Raw genomic sequence first — 22,112 nt, 5'->3', positions numbered from 1 at the left:
TATATTTACACATAAATAATAACCTCTAAGGAACTTGAGTTTAAATGACAATGTCTATCACCAGAAGCACCTGGGCTAGCAGTGCTATAATCCTAATCAGAGGGTAACATTGCATCACTTTTCTTCAGTTCAGCACAAGACTATCTTCCTGTCATCTGAAGATCACAGTAGACTCCACTTCAAGCTGTCACACGAAGAGGCACTGCCTGAATGCCTCAAGGTATGTCCAGTAGTCAAGCTGCTCTCAGCATCTAAGAGTTAGGTGGCACCAACATCCTTCCATTAGCTCTATAACTTCACTCACAAATTCAGGATTACATTTGGCTCTTCCACTTAACCCCTGTCTGTTACCATGGCTGCTATGTAGCTGCTATTCAACATTATGTTTCTATTTCTGCTAAATCATTCCTATTATCTTTATCAACCCTAAGTTTCTTTTTAGAACTCTGGAACAATATGAAAACATTAAAAATATTTTTAATTTTGTCTTTCAAATACAATAAAATTCTGATATATGATGTTAAGATAATTCAATTACTAGACAAGTGATCTCTGTTTACATAATACATACTTTGTAAAGAGGTTTCACTGACTTTTTCTTTAGTGAGGTGAGTTTAAACTGTTCTAAAAACAGTAAATTAGCTCATTACTTTGTGTGAATCTAAAGTATGTCCTTTACGAGATTATCTGTAAGTCAAAAACAAAGCATTAGGCAGATGGTTATTAAAAATAATGCTAACAGGTACACTGAGCAATAAACTTTCATTTACCTTATATATGCTCAGTTTTTTTTTAATTAGTTTAGTATAAAGGCCCATTAATCAATTCATTAGATTCGTCAAGGCAAGACATTTGAACTACACAATAGGATTTTAAAAGCAGTTGGTTTTGTTGTTCCTGATAAACACACACACACACACACACACACTTGAGCGCACACGCATGTACACACACACACACACACACACTCAAGCACGCGCGCGCGTGCGCGCGCGCACACACACACACACACACACACACAGTAGAGTACTCTGGATATTGGATTTCCCCCCACAATCCTGTATAATTTACTGTTCACAATCTGCAGTATTTTGAAAACTATATATTAAGCATGACCGAATTAGAGCTATCCGATAAACTTTTATAAATTATTTGGGAACTTCAGGTGTTTCCCCAAGAAAACCGACGTTAAACTATTAAAAAAAAAAAGAAAAAAGAAAAAGAAAATTCATATAAAAACAAACAAGCTTAACACACATCTTGAAATAAACTCAAGTTGTAACTCAATTCTGTATTTTCTCAAATATGACCAAGAAAAGAGTTACAAGTAGTAATGCCACATTAAGAAGAAACTATTAACAGTGGACTCGGGGAAGCTACACAGTATCATTGCACTCCATGTATGTGCAGAATTCAGCATGTGCCAGCAATGGAAAAACTGTCTTGCACTGAGGTTTTCCAAGAGTTACAACGAGCCTGCCAAGAAACATCTGGTCTGTACTAACAGCTTGCTGTCTTCAGTACAGGCCTTCATAATGTCAGTCACGCTGCTCTTGCAAAATCCCTTAGTGTCTGAAACAAACAGAAAAAAAGAATATTGTATTTCAGTAGTCACTCTTATACCAACTCTTGGGAAGCTAACCCACTGATCAGAAAGGAAAAGAGAATGACACTACTAAGCAAGAGCCAACCAACCCTCTTCACATTTACACATTTGCTCATAAATTTTCTATCGTATGTATGTTAAAAATAATGCACATGTTTAGGAACTAATTATTTGAAAGAAGCTATGCATCTACAAACTATAATAAGACACATCAATTCTGGCTACTAGGAGTTCAAAGTTTGAAGGGATATCCATCTGTTCCATCTTAAGTGGGAAACTGAAGTGCTAATATATGTAGCATCTACTAGTGTCTGTGGTAAAAACTAATAGAAACCTATAAATAGCTACTGTATTTTTTAACTACTTACAAAATAGTTTTCAGTGCTGATAGGTAGGGCTATGATCGATGATGTGGGATTGAATCCATATGCACATTGAGTTTCATTTCATTGTCAAGAATTTGAACAAGTTGTTGCATGGATGGAAGATGACCAGATTCCAGCTTAGACCACACCGGCACATCTACAAAAACAAACAGCCAGCACCCCCACCCCGCCCAAAAACACATTAAAGATGATTCCATAATAGACATCGGCCCCACAAATATTTATTGAATTTCATACACAATTAGGGATACAGAAGTGCACTGCTTCTTCCTCTTAGTGGGTTTTCACTGCAGCAAAGGAACCACTGGGCATTCCAAGTCACCACAAAATGATACTATGTCCGAAGATTAAAACCAGAGTGCTACAGTGCTAAGAGTACAAACACCAGCCTCTCCTGCTGACTGGCCAGGGAAGCACAGTAGTCAAACTAGATCTAAAAAAATAAAGACAAGCCACTAAGCTCGTGGAAGTAGAAAACTTTTGAGGTGAAAAGAAATGTAAAGGCTAAAAAGTAGAGTAGGCCTGCACAGGCTATTGTTACAAGGAAGTATTGCATGAGAGACTGAAGAGGCATAGAAATTTAGATTGGGGTAACAAGCTGCAACTAACCAGGAACTGAACATTCTGCCTAGGGAAGCATATCTGTCACAGTCATTCGACTCACAGCATCTTGAAGGCAGCAATGGAAATGCATTTTAAAACTGGGCATAGCAGTATTCAAATGAAACCATCAGACAAGCAACAGGATATGAAATACACAACCACCCCTGGCTGATCCCCAAACTAGATTTTGCAGGACCTTTGCTCACACTGAATACACTGGCATTTATCTTGAAAAAGAACTTGCTTAAGGAGTTTTAGTCACTCAAGGGACACAAGGAAATCTTCATTAAAAACATCACTGTAAGAAGAAAAAGCAAACAAACAAACAAGCAAACAAAAGAACCCAAGCTGGGCGGTGGTGCATGCCTTTAGTCCCAGTGTTGCAAAATATTAAGATGTGTTACATTTGTTTATGCTGTGGAATATTTGTTTAACCATGCAAAGATGTGTTACATTCTTTTGTGTTGGATTTGCTTAACTCAGTGAAGCTATGTTACTGTGTCTGATGGTCTAATAAAGAGCTGAACGGCCAATAGCAAGGCAGGAGAAATGATAGGCAGGGCTGGCAGGCAGAGAATATAAATAGGAAAAATCTGGGAGAAAAGGAAGAAAGAGCAAGAGAACAAGGAGAGGAGGACACTAGGTGCCAGCCAGCAGCCAGCCAGCCACAGAGTAAGAGTGAAAGTAAGACATACAGAAGTAAGGAAAGAAAAAAGCCCAGAAGTAAAAGGTAGATGGGATAATTTAAGCTGGCAAGAAACAAGCCAAGCTAAGGCCAGGCATTTATAATTAAGAATAAGCCTCTGTGTGGTTTATTTGGGATCTAGGTGGAGGGCCCCCAAAAGAGCCAAAGAATAAAAAACAACCAACAATATCCCAGCATTCAGGAGGCAGAGGCAGGCGGATCTCTGTAAGTTCAAGGCCGGCCTAGTCTACAGAGAAAGTTCAGGACTATTACAAAGAGAAACCTTGTCTTAAAAAAACAAAAATAAAAATCGTTAAAGGTCTATTTACAATCTACTGTTCAGAGAACAGGGGAGTCATGTAAGACGGACTAGGATGCCAGCAGGGAAGATTAGTAGAAGTAGATTTGTAAGCAATGTAGGAGACAGATTTGAGAGGTCCTGGTAATCCCTTAACTATGGAGTGGAGGGGATAATGGAAGGCTACCCTAGGTTTCTGAGCAAATTAGGAGGACAAATGATGGAACAATTAAAGGAACAAAAAATCCCAGAGGAGAATCAAAGCAGCACACAGGAACCAGAGGGGGTAGCTAAGAGCTTATTTTGAAGTAGGTTATCTTAAAAATTCCCAAGCAAAGCACTCAAAACAGGTCTGCAGTACCCCTAAAGGTATGCACTCAGGAATCATCATACAGGTTTTATTTTAAAGCTATGGAGAATATTAGCCAGACAGAAAACACATGGGAGCCAAATCATCTAGAAGCTCTAGAAACTCAAGTAGCAATTAAGATTCTTCTCCTGAATTTTCAATCTCTATCATATAAACTGTTTTATATGGACATTAAAGAAGTTTCTCATGAAAAATAAAAGCCTGTTTGTTATTAAGCATATAACTCATCACAAATGCACACTACTCAGAACCTACCATTTAACGTTATCTCAAATGCACCTGTTGACATACACTGGTTCTCAATCATGTTGCTCAAGAAGAAAACCATCATACATGCATAAACCTAGAAATCAAACAGCACAAAACATAAGACACATTCATTTGTTTTGACGGTTTCAACCTTAATTTGATAGTACTTTCTTTTAATATACTTTAAAAGTGTCCATATAAAATATCATCTCACAAATTATCTACACACCAGGAAAAATTCACAGCTCTTTACATGGTAAAGAACCTACATACAGTATTCATATTATATATAGACTTTCTAAAACACTTCAATAACTGAAGTTAAATAAAAAAAAATACCATTTAGAATGGTTAACTTTACCAATTTTATCATGTAAAATGTCTTCACAAGAGAATAGTGATGCAACCACCAGCAACTTCATGTAGATTACATACAACCTACTTAAGTTTAAAAAAAATCATTTTAAAACCATTTGTAGATTTAGACTGCCCTAGCACATGCATTTACCACTTCAAAGGCAAATCTACCTCCTTTTTTTTTTTTTTTGGTGTTTAAGACAGGGTTTGTGTAGCTTTGTGCCTCCCCTGGATCTCGCTCTGCAGACCAGGTTGGCCTCGAACTCACAGAGATCCGCTTGCCTCTGCCTCCCGAGTGCTGGGATTAAAGGTGTGCGCCACCACCGCACGGTATAGAAATAAGATTTTTGTTTTGGAGGGTTTTTTTTGGTTTTCTTTTTTTTTTTCCCCCGGAGCTGAGGACTAAACCCAGGGCCTTATGCTTGCTAGGCAAGCACCCTACCACTGAGCTTGCCTAGCAACCCCCTACCTTCTTAAAAAAGAGAGAAGTGCTTTCATTTAGTAAAATTACTGAACGAAAAGTTGGATATGGTGAAGATATAAATTATAACACATTGTTTCCGAAAGTAAATGTCTATAAGAGAAAGAAAGAGTTTGCCTGCCTATTTTATTGAGCCAGGTGGTGTTTGATGTCACAGTTTTTCATAGGAACACAGAAGGCATTGTCACAAAATCTGTATCTTTACCTCTTGGCTCTTCTATGATCAACCAAGAATGACAACTATATTTATGTGCTTTACATAAGTGAGCACAGTACACAACACCCAAGCACTGAACTGCAAACCCACACCTTGTTAACAATGGGGCAAAGACGTATTTCACCTAAGGATGGTTATGCTAACAAATGCCTGTTCTGGAAGAACCACCAAACGGGAGTCTGTTAATGGTACTAAGGCTAGAACTAAAGGGCAGGCTAGAGCACTCCCCAGAGAACTTTGCTTCATAAGGGAAGCATCTAAAACACTCTCATTCAAGAGAGAAATAAATTAGATCCATTTCTGATGATGGTAAATGACTCAGGAAAAAAAGATGTTAAGTATAAAGATAAAAAGAAGACTAATTGGCAGAAGCTCACAGGCTGCAGCCATGCAGTAATAAGCTTGCCCACCTGGCTGAATAAGAAAAACCCAACATTGAGAAAGATATAACTTCTCCTTTTTCTTCTTTCTCTATCCTAAGCATGTTTTCCTTAACACTTTGGACTTTCCCCCAATGTTTGGGCTTCCTTACTCTTTCTCTAAAGTGTCCCTCTCTACCATGTGGCTGCCCACCAAACATGAGTCTGACCTCCACACCAGCTTAAACGTCACAGCTTTTTCCTTCTCTCCTCCAGGCAGCTGCTGAGGTTTTACAGAGCTTCTTTCTCTTTGAATCTAACAAAATTGTCCCTGTGCTTCTAAGTTAAAAAAAAAAAAAAAAAAAACAACTAAAATGTATGCTCTGCACATACACACACACACACACACACACACACACACATCACCACACCTAAAAGCCCACAGTCACCAAAGCCACATACCTTATTTTCTTGGCCCCACTGCCAGATGCTAGGAGCTTGCATGCCGAAAAAAGCAAAAGGATCCTTGCCAACAATTATTAAGCCTATTAATACTAGTTTGAAGATTGACAGGAAAGATGCTATATGTCTATCAAAAGAAAAGAAACAAGTTAATCAGAAACTACAAATTCTTATCAATTCTGAAATTTAATAACTAAACTTTATGTGAAGACATTTTCTCAATATAAAATCTGTTATTAATTACATTAAATTTAGTTATCATTGATTTTCTAGTAAATCTGGGGAGCCTTGGGTGTGGTTCAGTGGTAAAATGCATGCTCAGAAGGTGTGACTAACTTCCCAACATAAAGTATATGAGGAAACACCTCTTTAAAAGTCATCATCCCATTGTTATTTACAAAGTAGCATTCTCTGTATATTATTATAAGCAAATAAGAAATTACATGAACCCAGCAAAGGTTCATTTTCAAAGCCCATTTACAAAGCTTGTAAACTGAAAGACTGTATTCAAGTCATTGAAATTCACTCACCTATAAATTGGTTGAGGGAGGTAATTCTCTCCTTCAATGCGGATGTCTGGATACCGCTGGCTAATAACCCGCATGTACTCCTCAAACACCCGCCTGTACCCTCAGGATACACTGCCAAAAAAGAAATGTTTCCATTAAGTGTTTTGAATGTATATAGACTTAAAGTCAAAGAAGGTTTAAAAATTATCAGATTAAATTTTTTTCAAAATCCATCCCAATTAATGATTGACCCTAGACAATGGATAACGAGGTTTTTTTTTTTTTCTTTTCCCATCTTACAAATTTTGTATATTTATGTTCCCAGTGAATAAATCAGCTGGTTATAACATTACATTTCATTGCTTTGGATTAGACAACAGCAAACACCAATGCACACATGTCTGCATATCAAACTCTTACATCAATTGACTCTTTGTAGAGACTATAGAAAATGCTGACTGAAATGCAAGCGGCAGAAATCCTCTCCAACTGCTTACTGCTTATACAGAGCCCTGGAAGTGCATTTGAAAAGTTCTGAAAGTGATTCTGGCCCCACAGACATGCAGCATGGCCTGTGAGAGACCAAACAGCGAATCCAAAGACGAGAGTGTGTATTTTTTTCTTCTCAGTCCTATTGAAAGATTTTGACTGTACTTCTCCCAAAGATTCTGGTGTTAAATGTTATTTGATAGAGAATAACTTTAAAAACCCACATTCATTTCTAGAGAATTCCAAGCTATCCTACAGTAGGCATGAATTTCTGGAACATGAGTAATGGTGGCCAGGGGTTGTGTCCCATAAGCAGGACCAAATCCTTTGCCATGTGGTTATGAAAATGGGGAATGGAGAGGAGTAGGAGAAAGGGGTGGGGAGAAGTCAGATTTTTTTTCCCTAATGGTAAAGGTCTGAGATTTTGGTCATTCCCCCTCCCTTTCCTTCCTCTTTTTCCTCCCTAGGTGCTGGGGTCAATCCTTGTGATAGGAAAGCACTCCACTGAGCCATACTCCTTAGCCTACCCAAGTTTTAATCTTTAATTTGGAAGCAGTGAGAGGTTAAGAACTTGTAACAAGTCTGAGTTTTGTTTACAATTAGCAGATAGAGCAGAGCAAAGTGAAATGGTTGGTACCTAGTTAGGCAACTGTGATAGTTTGCATGTAATTGGCCCCCATAAGGTCATAGAAAGTAGCACTATTAGGAGGTGTGGTTTTGTTGAAGTAGGAATGGCCTTGATGGAGGAAGTGTGTCACTGTGGGGACGGGCTTTGAGGTCTCCTATGTTCAAGATCCTGCCCAGGGTCTGAGACCAGTTCCAGCTGCCTTCTGATCAAGATGTAGCCAGCACCATGTCTGCTTGCATGTTGCCATACTCCCTGCCATAACAGACTGAACCTCTGAAACTGTAAGCAAGCCATCCCAAATAAATGTTTTACTTAGAAGAGTTGCCACAGCCATGGTGTCTTTTCAAAACAGAAACCCTAACTAATGAACTAAATTGGCAGAGTTGAAAAAGCACAGGGTCTTCTTTGACAGCATTGGAAAAAGACTAAGTTTCCAGTTCTATTGTGTGTGTGAACTCTCCCCGAATATACTGTCACTGAAGACCAGACCAATCTCTAAATGTTGCTCTTTGGAGCGCCCAGAGTCTAGAGAACACTGAAGCAACATTTCATGAGTGTTAATATAGGTTTGGTTTATTTAAAGAACCATGAAATTGAGAATCAGTTTTAACATGTTTTGTAGATAGAAGTATTTAGTCTACATAAATAATTAAATTGTTAGAGAAACCTTTCAAGTCTATTTATTCTCCAATGAAACCTTTCCTAATCCTAAATTGTACAGTTTTCCCTAAAACGCTCTACTATAGCCAAAAAATGCTCCATTTCTCATCATACTCTTGCTTAACTCTGTTCCTCAAATCATCAACTACCACACACACAAAAACCTTTTCTCATACAAATCCATGCTAGTCCACCCATCCCTAGCCCCAAACCAACTATTAAGTCTTCTGCTTATTCCATTTGGTTCAAACTAAGCTTCCCAACAGGTTGGTTAGAATTTTAAGACTGACAGTCTAATTGGAAACGTCTAAGAACTGCCAGCAAGAAGGCCATGCCTCACTTGTGCTCCTCCTCACCACGTTCCCTTCCATCCCACATACAGTTCCTAGGAGTCTCCAGCACACTAGCCAGCTGACTCTAAAGTCATACATTTGCTTTGTACTGTTAGTCTCACTTTATACTGAGTATTATAATAGTTCCCCAAAGCTCATTGTTTTGCAAATACATAACTTTTCTGAATTGGATATTTCCAAAGAGTAATGTACAGAACCTGAACTGGATCAAAAAACAAACTGATCTGGTCAAGATGACTCAGCAGGCAAAGGTGCTTACCGCCAAGCCTGACCTACACAGCACAGGTACCTGTGTGAGAGCGAACATGCGAACATACACAACAATTACAATTTTAAAAGGTTAATGATTACAATTTAGAATGTTTTAAGCTAAAACCACATTGGGGTAAATGCAGAATGTAACAAAAACGGCTTTTTAACCACAGGCAAGACAAGAAGATGGGCAAAATACAGTCACCACTCTCAATTCTCCTTTCTCTTTTGACTTGCCATGAAAACTGAAGCAGGCTCTAGAACAAGGCAAGCCTGTGAGGTTTTGCCTCCCCTGCTTTAGACCTGAGTAGGCTCAGAAAAGGAGGGTTGACTTGTTCATAGTCATAAGGCTAACAGAACACAGAGCCAGATGGGAAACCAAATTTTGTGAGCCCATCAATACACAGACCTGATTCCACAGTCAATTTCCTCAAAGGATGATAAAGCCAAGAATTTTCAGATTAGAAAGACTGACAAACACAAAAAATTTCATGGGCTAGTGAGATGGCTCAGCATGTAAAACTGCTTGCCACACAAGCCTGATGACCTGTGTTCAATCCCTGCACCCATGCTAAAGATAACCAACTCTCTAAGGTTGACCTTAGAGACCTCCACACATGTGCATGCATACCTCCCATAAAAAATAAAATAAAAATCAAAAAAATTAAAAATTATGTTTTAATTTTTCAACAGTACTATGGGAAGTACTAAGGGAGGGCTGCTAACTATGGACCGATGGATGAAGTTAGGAAATATGTTTTCCAATTAGCAACAGTGCAGGTCCATTAACTTTCTTTGTCATAGCATTCGCTCTGGTCTAATGAGGAGAACACCTGCACTATCCAACTACACCTGTATTCTCAAAATAACCATGTAAAAGTGACAGTGGGTATGTAGAAAAATGCTTATCACCATACTAGAAAAAAACAACAGTACTTTAAATGATTAAATTTCAGTCTCCTGAAGGAGTTTACAGTCTAGTTTGAGAGAGACAAATATACAGCAAAAACTGGGGAACAATTATAAGGAAACGCACAAGCAAGCCCACAAAGCAGTGCATAAATCAAACGTGTTAAAGTGAGAATATAGCTGTAATTTCACTATTATATATAACTTTCTACCACTCTTTTCCCAGGTCATAATCTATCTGGATTTAACCTTTTTTAGAAAATAATCTCTATTCTCTCTTCTTTATGAGCAAACTTGGCAATAATAAACATGGGCTCATGTACTAGATTAACTGGACATTAGGGCTGAATGGAGTAGTGAAGTCACAACATGAAGACAACTCGACACAGACTACACAACTACCTTCCAAATGAACTAGTCAAGGTGAACGACTGAGTGACACATACCTAAGGGAGAGCCTGCCTGTGTGCAGCACAATGCTAAGTTTAACAAAAGAAGTTCTGTGGCCTCTGAAAGCAAGCACTGTGATTTCAGGACACAGAACAATGACAAAACATCTAGGCTTCGTTTTCATTCTTACAAGAACCACTATAGGAATCTTTAACCTATTTACTCTCAGATTCTTATTTTCTTCTACCAGTCAAAATTACCTAAAATATTAAACTACTACTATGCTGAGCAAGCACTGTGGTACAGAACAGCACCCTAATCTTTTTCTCTTTGGAGACAGGGTCTCATTAAATTGCTTAGGCTGTCTTCACACTTGCCTTCACACAGGGATGGTAAGTATGTGCCATCACATCTAGCCTGAAAATGTTTAAGATCAATTTTAGTTCATAAATTCTTATCCAAGTCCTGAAAACACAGAAATTCATATCAATGTAGCACACTAAACACTAACAATGACCATGACTAATGGTAAGATCTAGAAGAAAACTGCAAGGCAAACAGAAAGACCAAAATAAGAAAAATTACCTGAACTTTGCTTCTGGAAAATTCCTATTTGAAAATTCACAGAGCTAGGTCTTAAGAGAGACTGGACAGTCATCCTTCATCTCTGCAAAGTGGAAAAGGAATCACCTACCATAAAGTGCCCCATCCCTAGGTTTCTATATCCCAACAAAGGGTTTTTTTTTAAAAAAATATTTATTTATGTATATGGACACTCTGCATGTTCATCTGCATGCCAGAATAGGGCATCAGATCCCATTATAGATGGTTGTGAGCCACCATGTGGTTGCTGAGAACTGAACTCAGGTGCTGTGGAATATTTGTTTGCATTGTACAGATGTGTCTTTGCCAAGGTGCTTTCGATTGATTTAATAAAGAGCTGAATGGCCAATAGCTAGGCAGGAGGTATAGGTGGTACTTCTAGGCAGAGAAAGGGAGGAAGAGGAATCTAGATGCACAGGAGACACTGGGAGATGCAGAATAAGTCAGAGGTACGGAATGAAAGAAAGGTAAAAAGTAACGTAGTAGAACGTAGATTAAAAAATATGGGCTAAGAGCACTGGCTGCACTTCCAGAGGTCCTGAGTTCAATTCCCAGCAACCACAAGGCTCAATACCAACTACAATGAGATCTGGTGCCCTCTTCTGATATGTAGGCATATATGCAGGCAGAACACTGTATATATAATAAATAAACAAATCTTTTAAAAAATATGGGCTAATTTAAGATATAAGAGCTAATCAGGAACAAGCCTAAGCTATAGGCTGAGCTTTCATAATTAATATAAGTCTTCATGTCATTATTTGGTAGCTGGCTGGCAGGACAAAGAAAGACTCTTTACATATGGTGTCCAACATGGGGCTCAACTATCCAAACACAGGGCCTGAGAACGCTTTAAAAAAGCTTTAAGTTAACAGATGCCATTAATCCCAGCACTAAGAAGGTCGAGACACGAAATGATATGGCTGGGTGGAGAAAGGCATATAAGGCGGGAGGAGACAGGAACTCAGTCCTTTCGCCTGAGGACTCAGGAGCATTCAGTCTGAGGATTCGTGGAGACAGGATCTTCAGCTTTCAACTGAGGAGATGGCGTGATGAGAAGTGGCTGTGGCTTGTTTCCTCTGATCTTTCAGCATTTACCCCAATATCTGGCTCCAGGTTTTTATTATAAGACCAATTAGGATTCATGCTACACCAGGAACTTGAAGACAAAGACTATTCAAATCACCAAAATACAATGTAACTGCAATGCTTTATGGGTCCATGCAATTATATAGTTTTTCATAGATTAACCTGAATAGTTTCCACCAATGAAATTGCTTCATTCAATGTGGGCAAGACAGTGTTGACACCTAAGGTCCATAACAGATGGTGCATGAAACATGAGAAAACTCGTGAGCAGTACGAAATGTGTTAAAAATGTAATCAAAGTTCTAGTCCTTAAAAGCTATTATTATAAACTATTTAGGATAATTAAGAAATGCAGGTTAGTAGTTAGTCATCTATAACCAATCAAACTTGTAGTCATGTTAGGTATGTTTTTAAGGTCACACAGAAATATATTTTAGATAGATAGATGATCTTCAAATACTTCAAAGACCTACAGAATATGGTATTTAAAATGTTTTCAATAACATAAGGCTCTTCATGACAGTAAGACTTGTCTGTTCTTGGCAGCACCAATTTACTTCAAAATAGGATGATGGGCATCAGAGAACCTCCATATGGAGTTTGATTTCAATGTGACAAAGCTAGCCATTTGGGCAAGACAGTGATCTTGCCTCAACTGCTGACAGCATGCTGTCCAAACTGGACAAGCCGACACAAAAGAAAGTGACAGGTGAACTTTGCCAAGACAAGATAGGACAGTCCTTCAAAAATCCTGCTTTACAGAAAAGTGCATCAGATATTCTAGGCCTGTAGGGTGAAGATGGATACCCCAACGTTACAGAGAAACCTTGGGGTGACTGTCCAGGGATCCAGATGTCTCTGTCGTTTCTATAGTTTTGGAAGTTATTTGCTTTACATTTCCTGTTTACTTAGGTAATATCCTTCTTGGGTCTCTGATAGAGTTGAAGATGAGATAGTTATAGTTTCAGTTTTTCTTGTTACCAAACTAAAAAACTCACAAAGGAAGTATAAAGTTTTTAAGGTTGAAAAACATAAAGGTTTAAGTTGTTTATCTAAGAAAATGTTTTGAGGTCTAAAAAGATAGGTTTAGGATGGTAATACAAGTTATGATAGAAAATAGTTTATGTATAAAATTTTAAGTTCATCAAGGTAAGATGGATAATAGAGTATTTTCTCCGAGTATGCTAAATGCAAATGGACTAGACATTGTGAATGTAATTCTTACCTGATAATTGTTCTTACTGTATACAATTTTGCTATGATAAAGTTAAAAAAGCCTTTCCTTTTTAATTAGACAAAAAGGGAGAAACACTGTGGAATATTTGTTTACATTATAAAGATGTGCCTTTGCCAAGATGCCTTCTGATTTGTTTAATAAAGATCTTAATTGCCAATAGCTAGGCAGGAGGTATAGGTGGGACTTCTGGGCAGAGAGAGAGGAAGAGGAATCTGGGTACACAGGAGACACTAGGAGATGCAGAACAAGTCAGAGGTACAGAATGAAAGAAAGGTAAAAAGCCCCGTAGCAGAACGTAGATTAAAAAATATGGGTTAAGATATAAGAGCTACTCAGGAATAAGCCTAAGCTATAGGCTGAGCTTTCATAATTAATATAAGTCTCCATGTCATTATTTGAGAGCTGGCTGGCAGGACAGAGAAAGACTTGTTACACTCAGGACCTCTGGAAGAGCAAGCCAGAAGTCTTAGCCACTGAACCATCTCTCCAGCCCCAGACATTTAAAGAGAGAAATGCTGGTGAGATTGAAGCAGTGTAGGCACACCAGGGTCTGAGGGGAACAGGAATGATGGCAGTGGTACAATGAAATCTGGAAGCTTGGTTAGGTGGCATGGAGGCAAAAGACATAGCATGCCCCACATACAACTACTCTGAGCTAGGCAGAGGCCGGCTGGGTAACAACCTACCAGACTGGAACCATCATCTACACTCCAGCAAAGGGCTGGAGAGGACAGGCATCACAGGATCAACTATAGCAGATCAGTACAAAGTCCACCCATTTTAGTTTTTTTTTAAACAGACAAAAGTCTACCATTGGCAACACTTTAACAGATAAGTCTTCATAGCCACTGTTTCTCTTAAAAAAAATAAATAAATAAAAAATAAAAAGTAAAATACAAAACTGGGTCTGCTTTGATTCCAGCACTCCAGAAGCCGAGGCAGGTGCATCTGTGTGAGTTCAAGGCCAGCCTGATCTACATAGAGTTCCATGACAGGGAGTGATAGACTGGAGACCCTGTCTCAAAACAATGAAAAGAAAGAAAAGATCTCAAAGACTATAGGAAGTAAAGTCAAAATGAAAGAGCAGAAACAGTAACCAAAAGACTCAAATTAAGAGTCTATTCTAGAAGCTGACCTGCAGGCCTGAGAGACAGCTCAGAGAGCACACACCATACTCATTACTCCACAGCTCAGCATCTTGACAACTCCTACCTCGAGCCTTGCTTCTCTCCACTGTATCTGTGGAGTCCACTGGGGAGCTCAGCGGCAGGTGCTCATCTAGATCTAATACAAAATGGCACAGCACTTACATACATCCTGCACACATCTTCCTGTATGCATGAAAGCATCTGTGGAGTACTTTAATACTCAACACAGTGGAATAGTTATGCATACTGCTATTTGGAGAATGCCAGTACAGTGCAATACACCACCCTCTGCAGATATTTTCAATCTGAGATTGGCAAAATCCATGGATATGGATCTCACAGATACAGAGGGCCAACTGAAATTCACCACCTCATGATGCTAAATTACCTATCTCTTGAAGACCTCTCTAACCTCTTGGTATTTCCACTACTACCTTCTGTTCAGAGTTCCATCACCTCTCAGTTGGACAACTCTAAAAAGCCCCTTCCCTCCTAAAAATATTCCCTTCCATTCTTGCCCTCTGAAAAAAAATTCTACAATAATACTAGGTGGCCTCTCTGAGGCTAGCTGAAACCTCAAGGGTCTATGCTATGCATTCTTTAAAGTCAATAAGAGCCTTGGGCTTCTCATGCAAAGTGTATTTTCTTTCAATAAGGCCACAGTTTACAAAGCCCCACAGAAACAGATCTCATCATTAGATTTCTGTTCAAGGGATAAGGAGATGACTCCATTTTGAAAGTGCTTGTTGCCAAGCAAGCATAGAGACCTGAGTTCAATCCCTAGCACTAACAACAGCAAAAAAGCCAGGAGTGACAACGGTGTATGCCAGGTCTCAAGACCTTGTCTCAAAAAACAAGATGAGGCTCCTGAGGTACTGAGGAGGAATGACACCCCCCGACATACAAGTTCACTTCTTCAAGGAAACCTTCCTGATCTCAGACTGGCACTCTCCTATCAGCAGACTTCCCCTAACAACACTTAGCAGAACTGCAATTTTATGTGCTAGTTTGTTCTTGCCTATCAAAACCACAAGAGCACAGAAATAAATTCCATGCACAACACAATATACCTGCAAAGAGTAGGTAAAACCGTAGTTTGTTAAGTATGCAGATACCAAGTGTCCATTAACCAACATGATCCACAATGTCTCCAATTCAGCATTTCACTCACTAATCTTGATCAGTATCAACACATAAATCAGTTTTGGCCTTTTTAAAAGGTTCTTAAATTATGTATTTTTGTGGAGAAGAGAAGAGTACAAGCAGGTGCCTCTGAGAGTCAGGCATCAAACACCCTGGAGGTGGAGTTACTGGAAGTTGTGAACTGCCTGACACAGGTGCTGGAAACTTGGGGCTGCAAGCTCTTAACTGCTGAGCATCTCTACAGCTCCCTCAGTATTTGGTCAGTTTCTTTCTACTATACTATGAAAGCAAAGGCTGAGACAGCATACATTTAAATAAAAATCTAGTTTCCTAATACCTGCTTCACTTATCTCATAAAACTGTAGGCAGGAGGCCGGGCGGTGGTGGCACACGCCTTTAATCCCAGCACTCAGGAGGCAGAGCCAGTCAGATCTCTGTGAGTTCGAGGCCAGCCTGGACTACCAAGTGAGTCCCAGGAAAGGCGCAAAGCTACACAGAGAAACCCTATCTCGAAAAACCAAAAAAAAAACAACAACAACAACAAAAAAACAACAACAAAAAAAAAAACTGTAGGCAGGAGCTGGCTATCCTAGAATTATAGCAGTGGATAACTAAATTGCTAATTTGAAAGATCAGCATATACTAATGTTCTGAAACCTTAACTTTATTTAATCTACTATTCTCAGTAATTTAACTGTCTAATGCTCAAGGGAGTATTAACTGTAAAGAGTTATAATCAGTCACCTCTTTAAACTGTAGGAACTGTAGATCTGAGTGGATGTTAAATCACATGTGAAAGAAAACAAAGACCCATCATGCCTATGGGCAGCTCCCAGAATACACTGACCGTAAGTCAAAGGAGGGAAAGTCAGACAGAACTTTAGGCCAAGGTCTGACTAGAGTTCTTCCTTTTTAACATTCTGTATTTAAACATCCAAATACTCAGTACGAAATCACTGACACCAAAAGCATGTAACTCTACTGCTCAATCCACTAACATAACGAACCAATACAGAGATAGAAGAGAACTCAGATACAGAGAACAAAACGGTACCATTTTTTGGAAGTTTCCTGGGTGGCCCTGTCAGGTGCACTGTGAAATCTTTAGCTATGGCCACAGCAGGTACTGAATGAACACTTGTTGGGAAGGCACAAGAGCACAGAAATCGGTCAGAAGCTTCGTCTCATTATTCATTCCGTTATGCAAGGTGTTGCTCTTTTGTTCTACTAGCAACTGCAAAAGTGGTAACATCAGAAGGCAGGTATACTGAGCTACAACTATTTACGGAAAAATACCTACAATAAGTATAAAACACAAAAACCAACTGAAATGAACTTCTTTAGTACAGGTAAGCTGAAAAGAATAGCCAGTTTTATGGCACTGCAATTTCGAAGGAAATTTAAGGTTTTTTTTTTTCATGTGTTTATGCTCAGTTGTATTAGTTTCTTCTCCCTTCACAAACTTGCAAGTAAATGTTTAAAAGAGTCTGTTAAAACCAGAAGCCTACTACTCATTTACTATGAACAGATTAATCTCTGGGGGAGAGCAGAAAGCTAAATTTAACAACTTGGTAGGGTATTATAATAAAGCTATTTCTAATGTATATATTCTAAAACAACACAGAGTTTACGATGACTGCAAAACAAACTTATCTGACATTTTAAACAAGTCTGAATCTAAATTACAAAAAACACTAATCATCAAAAATACAACGAAAACAACTACGATGTTTCTAAAACACTTTAGTTCCTGCTTGCCATTCCATTTGTTGCTGTTGTTGTGGGTGGGTTTCGTCATTTTGTCTTTTGAGACAGGGACTGGGGTAGCTCAGGCTGGCTTTGATCTATGTAGCCAGGGATGATCTTAAGTATTTGATCCTTCTGTCTCTGTTGAGATTACAGTTATCACCAGTATGTTTATTCTTTTGGAAATCTTAAGGGAAATGCACAAGAATCCAAATAAATATTGCATCAGAGAGATTTGGAAACTGGACCTGAGTTCAATGCTCCAGACCAACATGGTGGAAGGAGAGAACCAACTCCTGCAAGCTGTCCTCTGATTTCTCCAGGGGCACTGTGACGGACACACACACAACACACCCATACACACACACACACACACACACACACACGTCAATATATTTATACACATAGATATTAAAGAACTCCAATGCAAGCAAAGGCACACACAAAAAAGTACTTTGAAAAAGTGTGAGTTCAAATAAGAGGTCAGGAGATAGAGAAATACTACATTGAGTTGAAAACTTAAATCTTTCTAGTTAAATCCCAACTATCACAGTTAATCATTAGCCATCTTTGTCAGCTTGTAAAACAGCTACCACTTTCTTAAAAAAAAGAAAAAAAAGTGTGAGGGGCTGTGGGTGTAGAGGTCAGTGGAACAGCAGCGACCTGTGATGCGATAAATGCGTGCATAAAGTTCGCAGGGAATTTTGTTAGTAACCAGAAAGAAATCACCAAATTTTTACGCCAAACTTAAAGCCCCCCAACTTATTTTCTGATTTTCAGGTTTAAATGATCTTTTAATTTAAATTTTTGCTTCGTCTTCAGCGATTTAGCATAACAATTAAATAAAAATCTAAACTTAAGATTAACTGGTACACGTTTTGAGAAGTTGGCTTTAAATGGATTCTGGCCAATAACAATACTGCAAAGTATCCACATTCTGAAAATAATTACTAATCTGACATCCCATCCAGAGAAAACACCATCTTTTGAGGTTTCACTTTCTCCAGCCTCGTGATTTTTTTTTTTTTTTTTTTTAATCGGCGCTCTTCAAAGCTTCCCCGACCTTAGTAAAATGGATCCCGGTCCTGCTTCAACAACCAAGTCAATTACTAAGTGGCGTCGAAAACTGACGGGTTCCCTTCCTCTTACTAGGAATGCACAAGACCTTTCAAAGTAGAAGGCGGCCGGGGAGGCGTGCGGGAGCCGCGGAGCCGGAGTCGAGCCGCTGTTTTCAGAAGCGGCGGGCTCCACCTCGCGTCCCCGGAGCGCGGCCGCACAGCCGGGCCGGGCTACCGGCGCGCAGTGATGCGGAGCCCCGCCGCGCTGCCGCCCTCGCAGGCAGCCGCCTCGGGAAGGCCTGCAGCCCCAGCCCAGCACTCCAGAGGCGGGCGAGGGCCACGGGCAGTGCCCCGATGGCAGAGGCGGCCTGAGGAAGCGCCCCGACGCCGGGCCGCCCATGCGGAAGGGCGTCGGTACCGCGCTCTCCGGTCGGGCAGCGAGCCGGCTAGGCCGCGAAGCCGGGCAGGGCGGCCGGGGGTCGACGCACGTACTCACCAAATCTGGAACTTGAGCAGCGGCCCCGTGGCGTACTGCATCTTTAATCTCTTGCTGGGCATGCCGCCCAGGTTGGCAGAGGCCTCGCTGCGGACCACCGCCGACGCCGCCACCAGGAGAAGCAGCAGAAGCCTCATCTTACTTGAGACAGCCGCTCCGGCCGCCGTCAGACCGAGACTGCAGCCAGCCCAGAACCTAGCCACGAACTGCTCCCCACTGCGCAGGCGCGCTCCGCCAAGGTCGGCCCGGGAAGCCCGAATGCGCCTGCGCAGCCGGCGCCCGCGCCCATTGTGGGAAGGAGAGCTGACCTGTTTCGCTGTCTTGATCCACCACCATCTTGGATGTGTGCGAACACTGGGAGGGTGCAAGGGAGAGAGGGAGAAATCTTGCCGGTGAGATATAAAGGGGCCCCGTAATTGTCTCACTTGGCAGATATGAGTTCTACATCCTTTTTGTTTGTTTGTTTTTAAAGACATTCTCATATAGCCCAGCGGGCTTTTATGAGCCAACTATAAGCCATGAATGCCTGATTCTCCTGCCTCTAGCTCCCGAGTCTTAGGATTACAAGCCTGTTTAGCATCACCAACATTATTAGGGGTTGAACAATTATTTGTACGTGCTAGACATGGACTGTACTGCTACTGAGCTACATCCCCCAGCTCTTCTACCTCCAAGCCTACCTTTAATGGCTTTTCCTTTACTCTTACAATATTGATCTCTCCTAAAAGAATATTTAAAACAAATTTTATTTTTCCTGTAAGTTGATTACACCTGCTCCAAGATGCAGCTTGATCATCATAGATAACTGGCTTCATTTTGGGGTGATGGTGGTAGTTTGTCCTACAAGGTTCCTGCTGCTTCTGATGTTGGTCCTTTATCATAAAGATGTTTATTGCTTAGTCCTGTTGCTCCTGAACTCCAAGTTAGGACCATTTCTGGAGGCCTTCCCGTGCCGTTGTAGGAGAACATCTTAGATAAAAATCATAATGTGAACAGTTCCTTTCTGCATATGTCAGAGAAAATAGCATTTCTAAAGTGTCATCTTGCAGAATGTATACTGGTATAGGAAAGAAGTTGTTGGATATAAGATGCTGATTGCTGGTAATAAAACTGTGGACATGCTGGGCGGTGGTGGTGCACGCCTTTAATTCCAGCACTCGTGAGGCAGAGGTAGGCCGATCTCTGTGAGTTCAAGGCCAGCCTGGTCTACAGAGCGAGATCCAGGAAAGCCATGGCTACAACAGAGAAACCCTGTCTCGAAAAAAAAACAAAAACAAACAAACAAAAAAAAACACAACTGTGGACATTATCTTGAAGGGGCATGGTGGCCCATGCTTTTCATCCCAGCACTCAGGAAGCAAAGGCAGGTGGATCTGGTCTACATAGTGAGTTCCAGGACAGCCAGAGCTACAAAGAGAAACCTTATCTCAAAAAACAATAGCAACAAAAAATTGTGGACATTATCTGAAATTCATTGCTGGGCAACTTTCACAGAAACAATTGTTTCATAATACTTACATTGGAATAGAAAATTTAATTCCATAAATCATAATTTAAAGGATATTTTAATAGTGGGGGAAACGCTTATCATTTCAGTGGGAAATGGAGAATATAGAATTCTATTTGGTGTATCCCTTTATGTGTCTAAATTTACATCAGCCAATAGGCCAGCGTTTTGAGTGTGGCTATTTGGAGAGCAATGTTTGTATCTTCCTCCTTATTTTTTTCTATATCTCCCTCCTTCTCCCAAACAATATATTATTTTTATATTATCACAAATATATTCGCAAGTATTTAAGATGAGGATGGGGTAGGGAACACAAAAGCATCCTTAGGAATCTAATAAAACCCTTTCTCCTAGTTTCGCTTTGATTTAAATGATTTGGGTCTGGATGGTTTGGTCTTTTTCAGATAGAGTCTTAGTATGAGGTATTGTATGGGAGGCCTTGGCGGATTGGGCCAAGGTGCCCCAGTGGGTGAGGGAGACATGGAACAGTGGAGAGTAATAATAACTGTCCACATGGAAAGTTTATTATGAAAGGGAGAGAGGACCGGGGGGTGGGGGGGGGTGGGGGGGGTGGGGGTGGGGTGCTGCTACCTCTAGCAAGAGGTAGGGGAGAGAGAGGGAAGGGGAAGGAGTTTTTTTCTTAAAGGGGACTTTACATAAGATGACATCAGGACACTGGGCAGGACCCCAAGGGGAGGGTCCCCAAGGGGCAGTTCAGAATACTAACAGGTCCCTGGGTCTCTCTATGTAGCCCAGGCTGTCCCAAAATTTGAGACTCTCCTGCATCTCCTTCCCAAGTGATGGGATTATAGATGTGTACCACAGTAGCCAACTGGTTTTTTTTCTTTTTCTTTTTGGTTGAGACAAGGTCTGGCATAGCCTAGGCTGGTTTCAAGCTACCTATACAGCTTAGCCTTGAACTGCTGGTCTTCTTGCCTTCAGTTCCCAGTTCTGGGGTTAGGTGTGCACTGCAAGGTCAATGAGAAGAAAAGATAGACAGGGAGTATGCTCGAGGGTCACCAGCCTTCGCTTCCCCCCTTTTAGCCGAGACTGTCTAAAATAATCACACCCAGAGCTGGAGAGATGGCTCAGTGGTTAAGAGGACTGGTTGTCTTTCTAAAGGACCTGGTTTCCATTCTCAGCATCCACATGGTGGCTAACAATTTGGAACTCACTATTTGGACCAGGCTGGCCTCTAACTCAAAGAGATTCACCTGACTCTTCCTCCCTAGTGCTGCAGTTAGAGGCATATTCCACTATGCCTGGCTTTAATTTTTTTTTTTTACATTTATTTATGGTGTGTGTGTGTGTTGTGTACTTCTGTGCACCATGCAAGTGTGCAGATCAGAGAACAACGTATGGGGATTGGTTCTCTCCTTCCACCTTGTGACTTCTTTGAGTTAAACACAGATTGTCAGGCTTGGCACCAAGAGCCATTCCACAGCACAAACAAGGACAGCCTGGGACTGAGCACTTTATCAACAAAGCCATCTTCCTGGCCCCCATTTTCTTATTTTGGCACTGATGTTTAAATATTAAGGTTTGTTTATTTGAGACAGGGTACAACAATGTTGCTGGCTGTCCTGGAACTCTCTATGAAGACCAGGCTAGCCTCAAACTAACAGAGATGTACCTGTCTCTGCCTCCTGAGTGCAAGGATTAAATGCTCAGGTTAATAGTAAGGTTTTTTGGGTTTTTTTTTTTCCAGCAGTTGAGATTCATATCAAATTGAACACAAGAACATCACAGACTATCTATGAAACATCTCTTGGGACTTATGAAACTTTCTCTGAGTAATTTTTTGGGACTTATGAATACTACT

At 40.4% G+C, this 22,112-nt stretch overlaps 1 protein-coding gene across 1 annotated transcript; it reads right to left on the bottom strand.

Moving 5' to 3' along the window:
• Positions 1-1,271: 1,271 nt before the first annotated feature.
• Positions 1,272-19,002, bottom strand: Selenot (selenoprotein T). Its single transcript, XM_059265385.1, has 6 exons — positions 18,784-19,002; positions 6,604-6,714; positions 6,074-6,200; positions 4,204-4,291; positions 1,975-2,128; positions 1,272-1,572 (listed from the first exon to the last, which is right to left on the bottom strand). Exons 1-5 carry the CDS (start codon positions 18,918-18,920, stop codon positions 2,004-2,006), a joined length of 588 nt encoding a protein of 195 aa, XP_059121368.1. The 5' UTR covers positions 18,921-19,002; the 3' UTR covers positions 1,272-1,572; positions 1,975-2,003.
• Between the last annotated feature and the right edge of the window lie 3,110 nt (positions 19,003-22,112).

This window comes from Peromyscus eremicus, chromosome 6 (assembly GCF_949786415.1).
Source record: "Peromyscus eremicus chromosome 6, PerEre_H2_v1, whole genome shotgun sequence".
Lineage (NCBI taxonomy): Eukaryota > Metazoa > Chordata > Mammalia > Rodentia > Cricetidae > Peromyscus > Peromyscus eremicus.
This window is presented reverse-complemented; position numbering and strand designations above follow the sequence as displayed.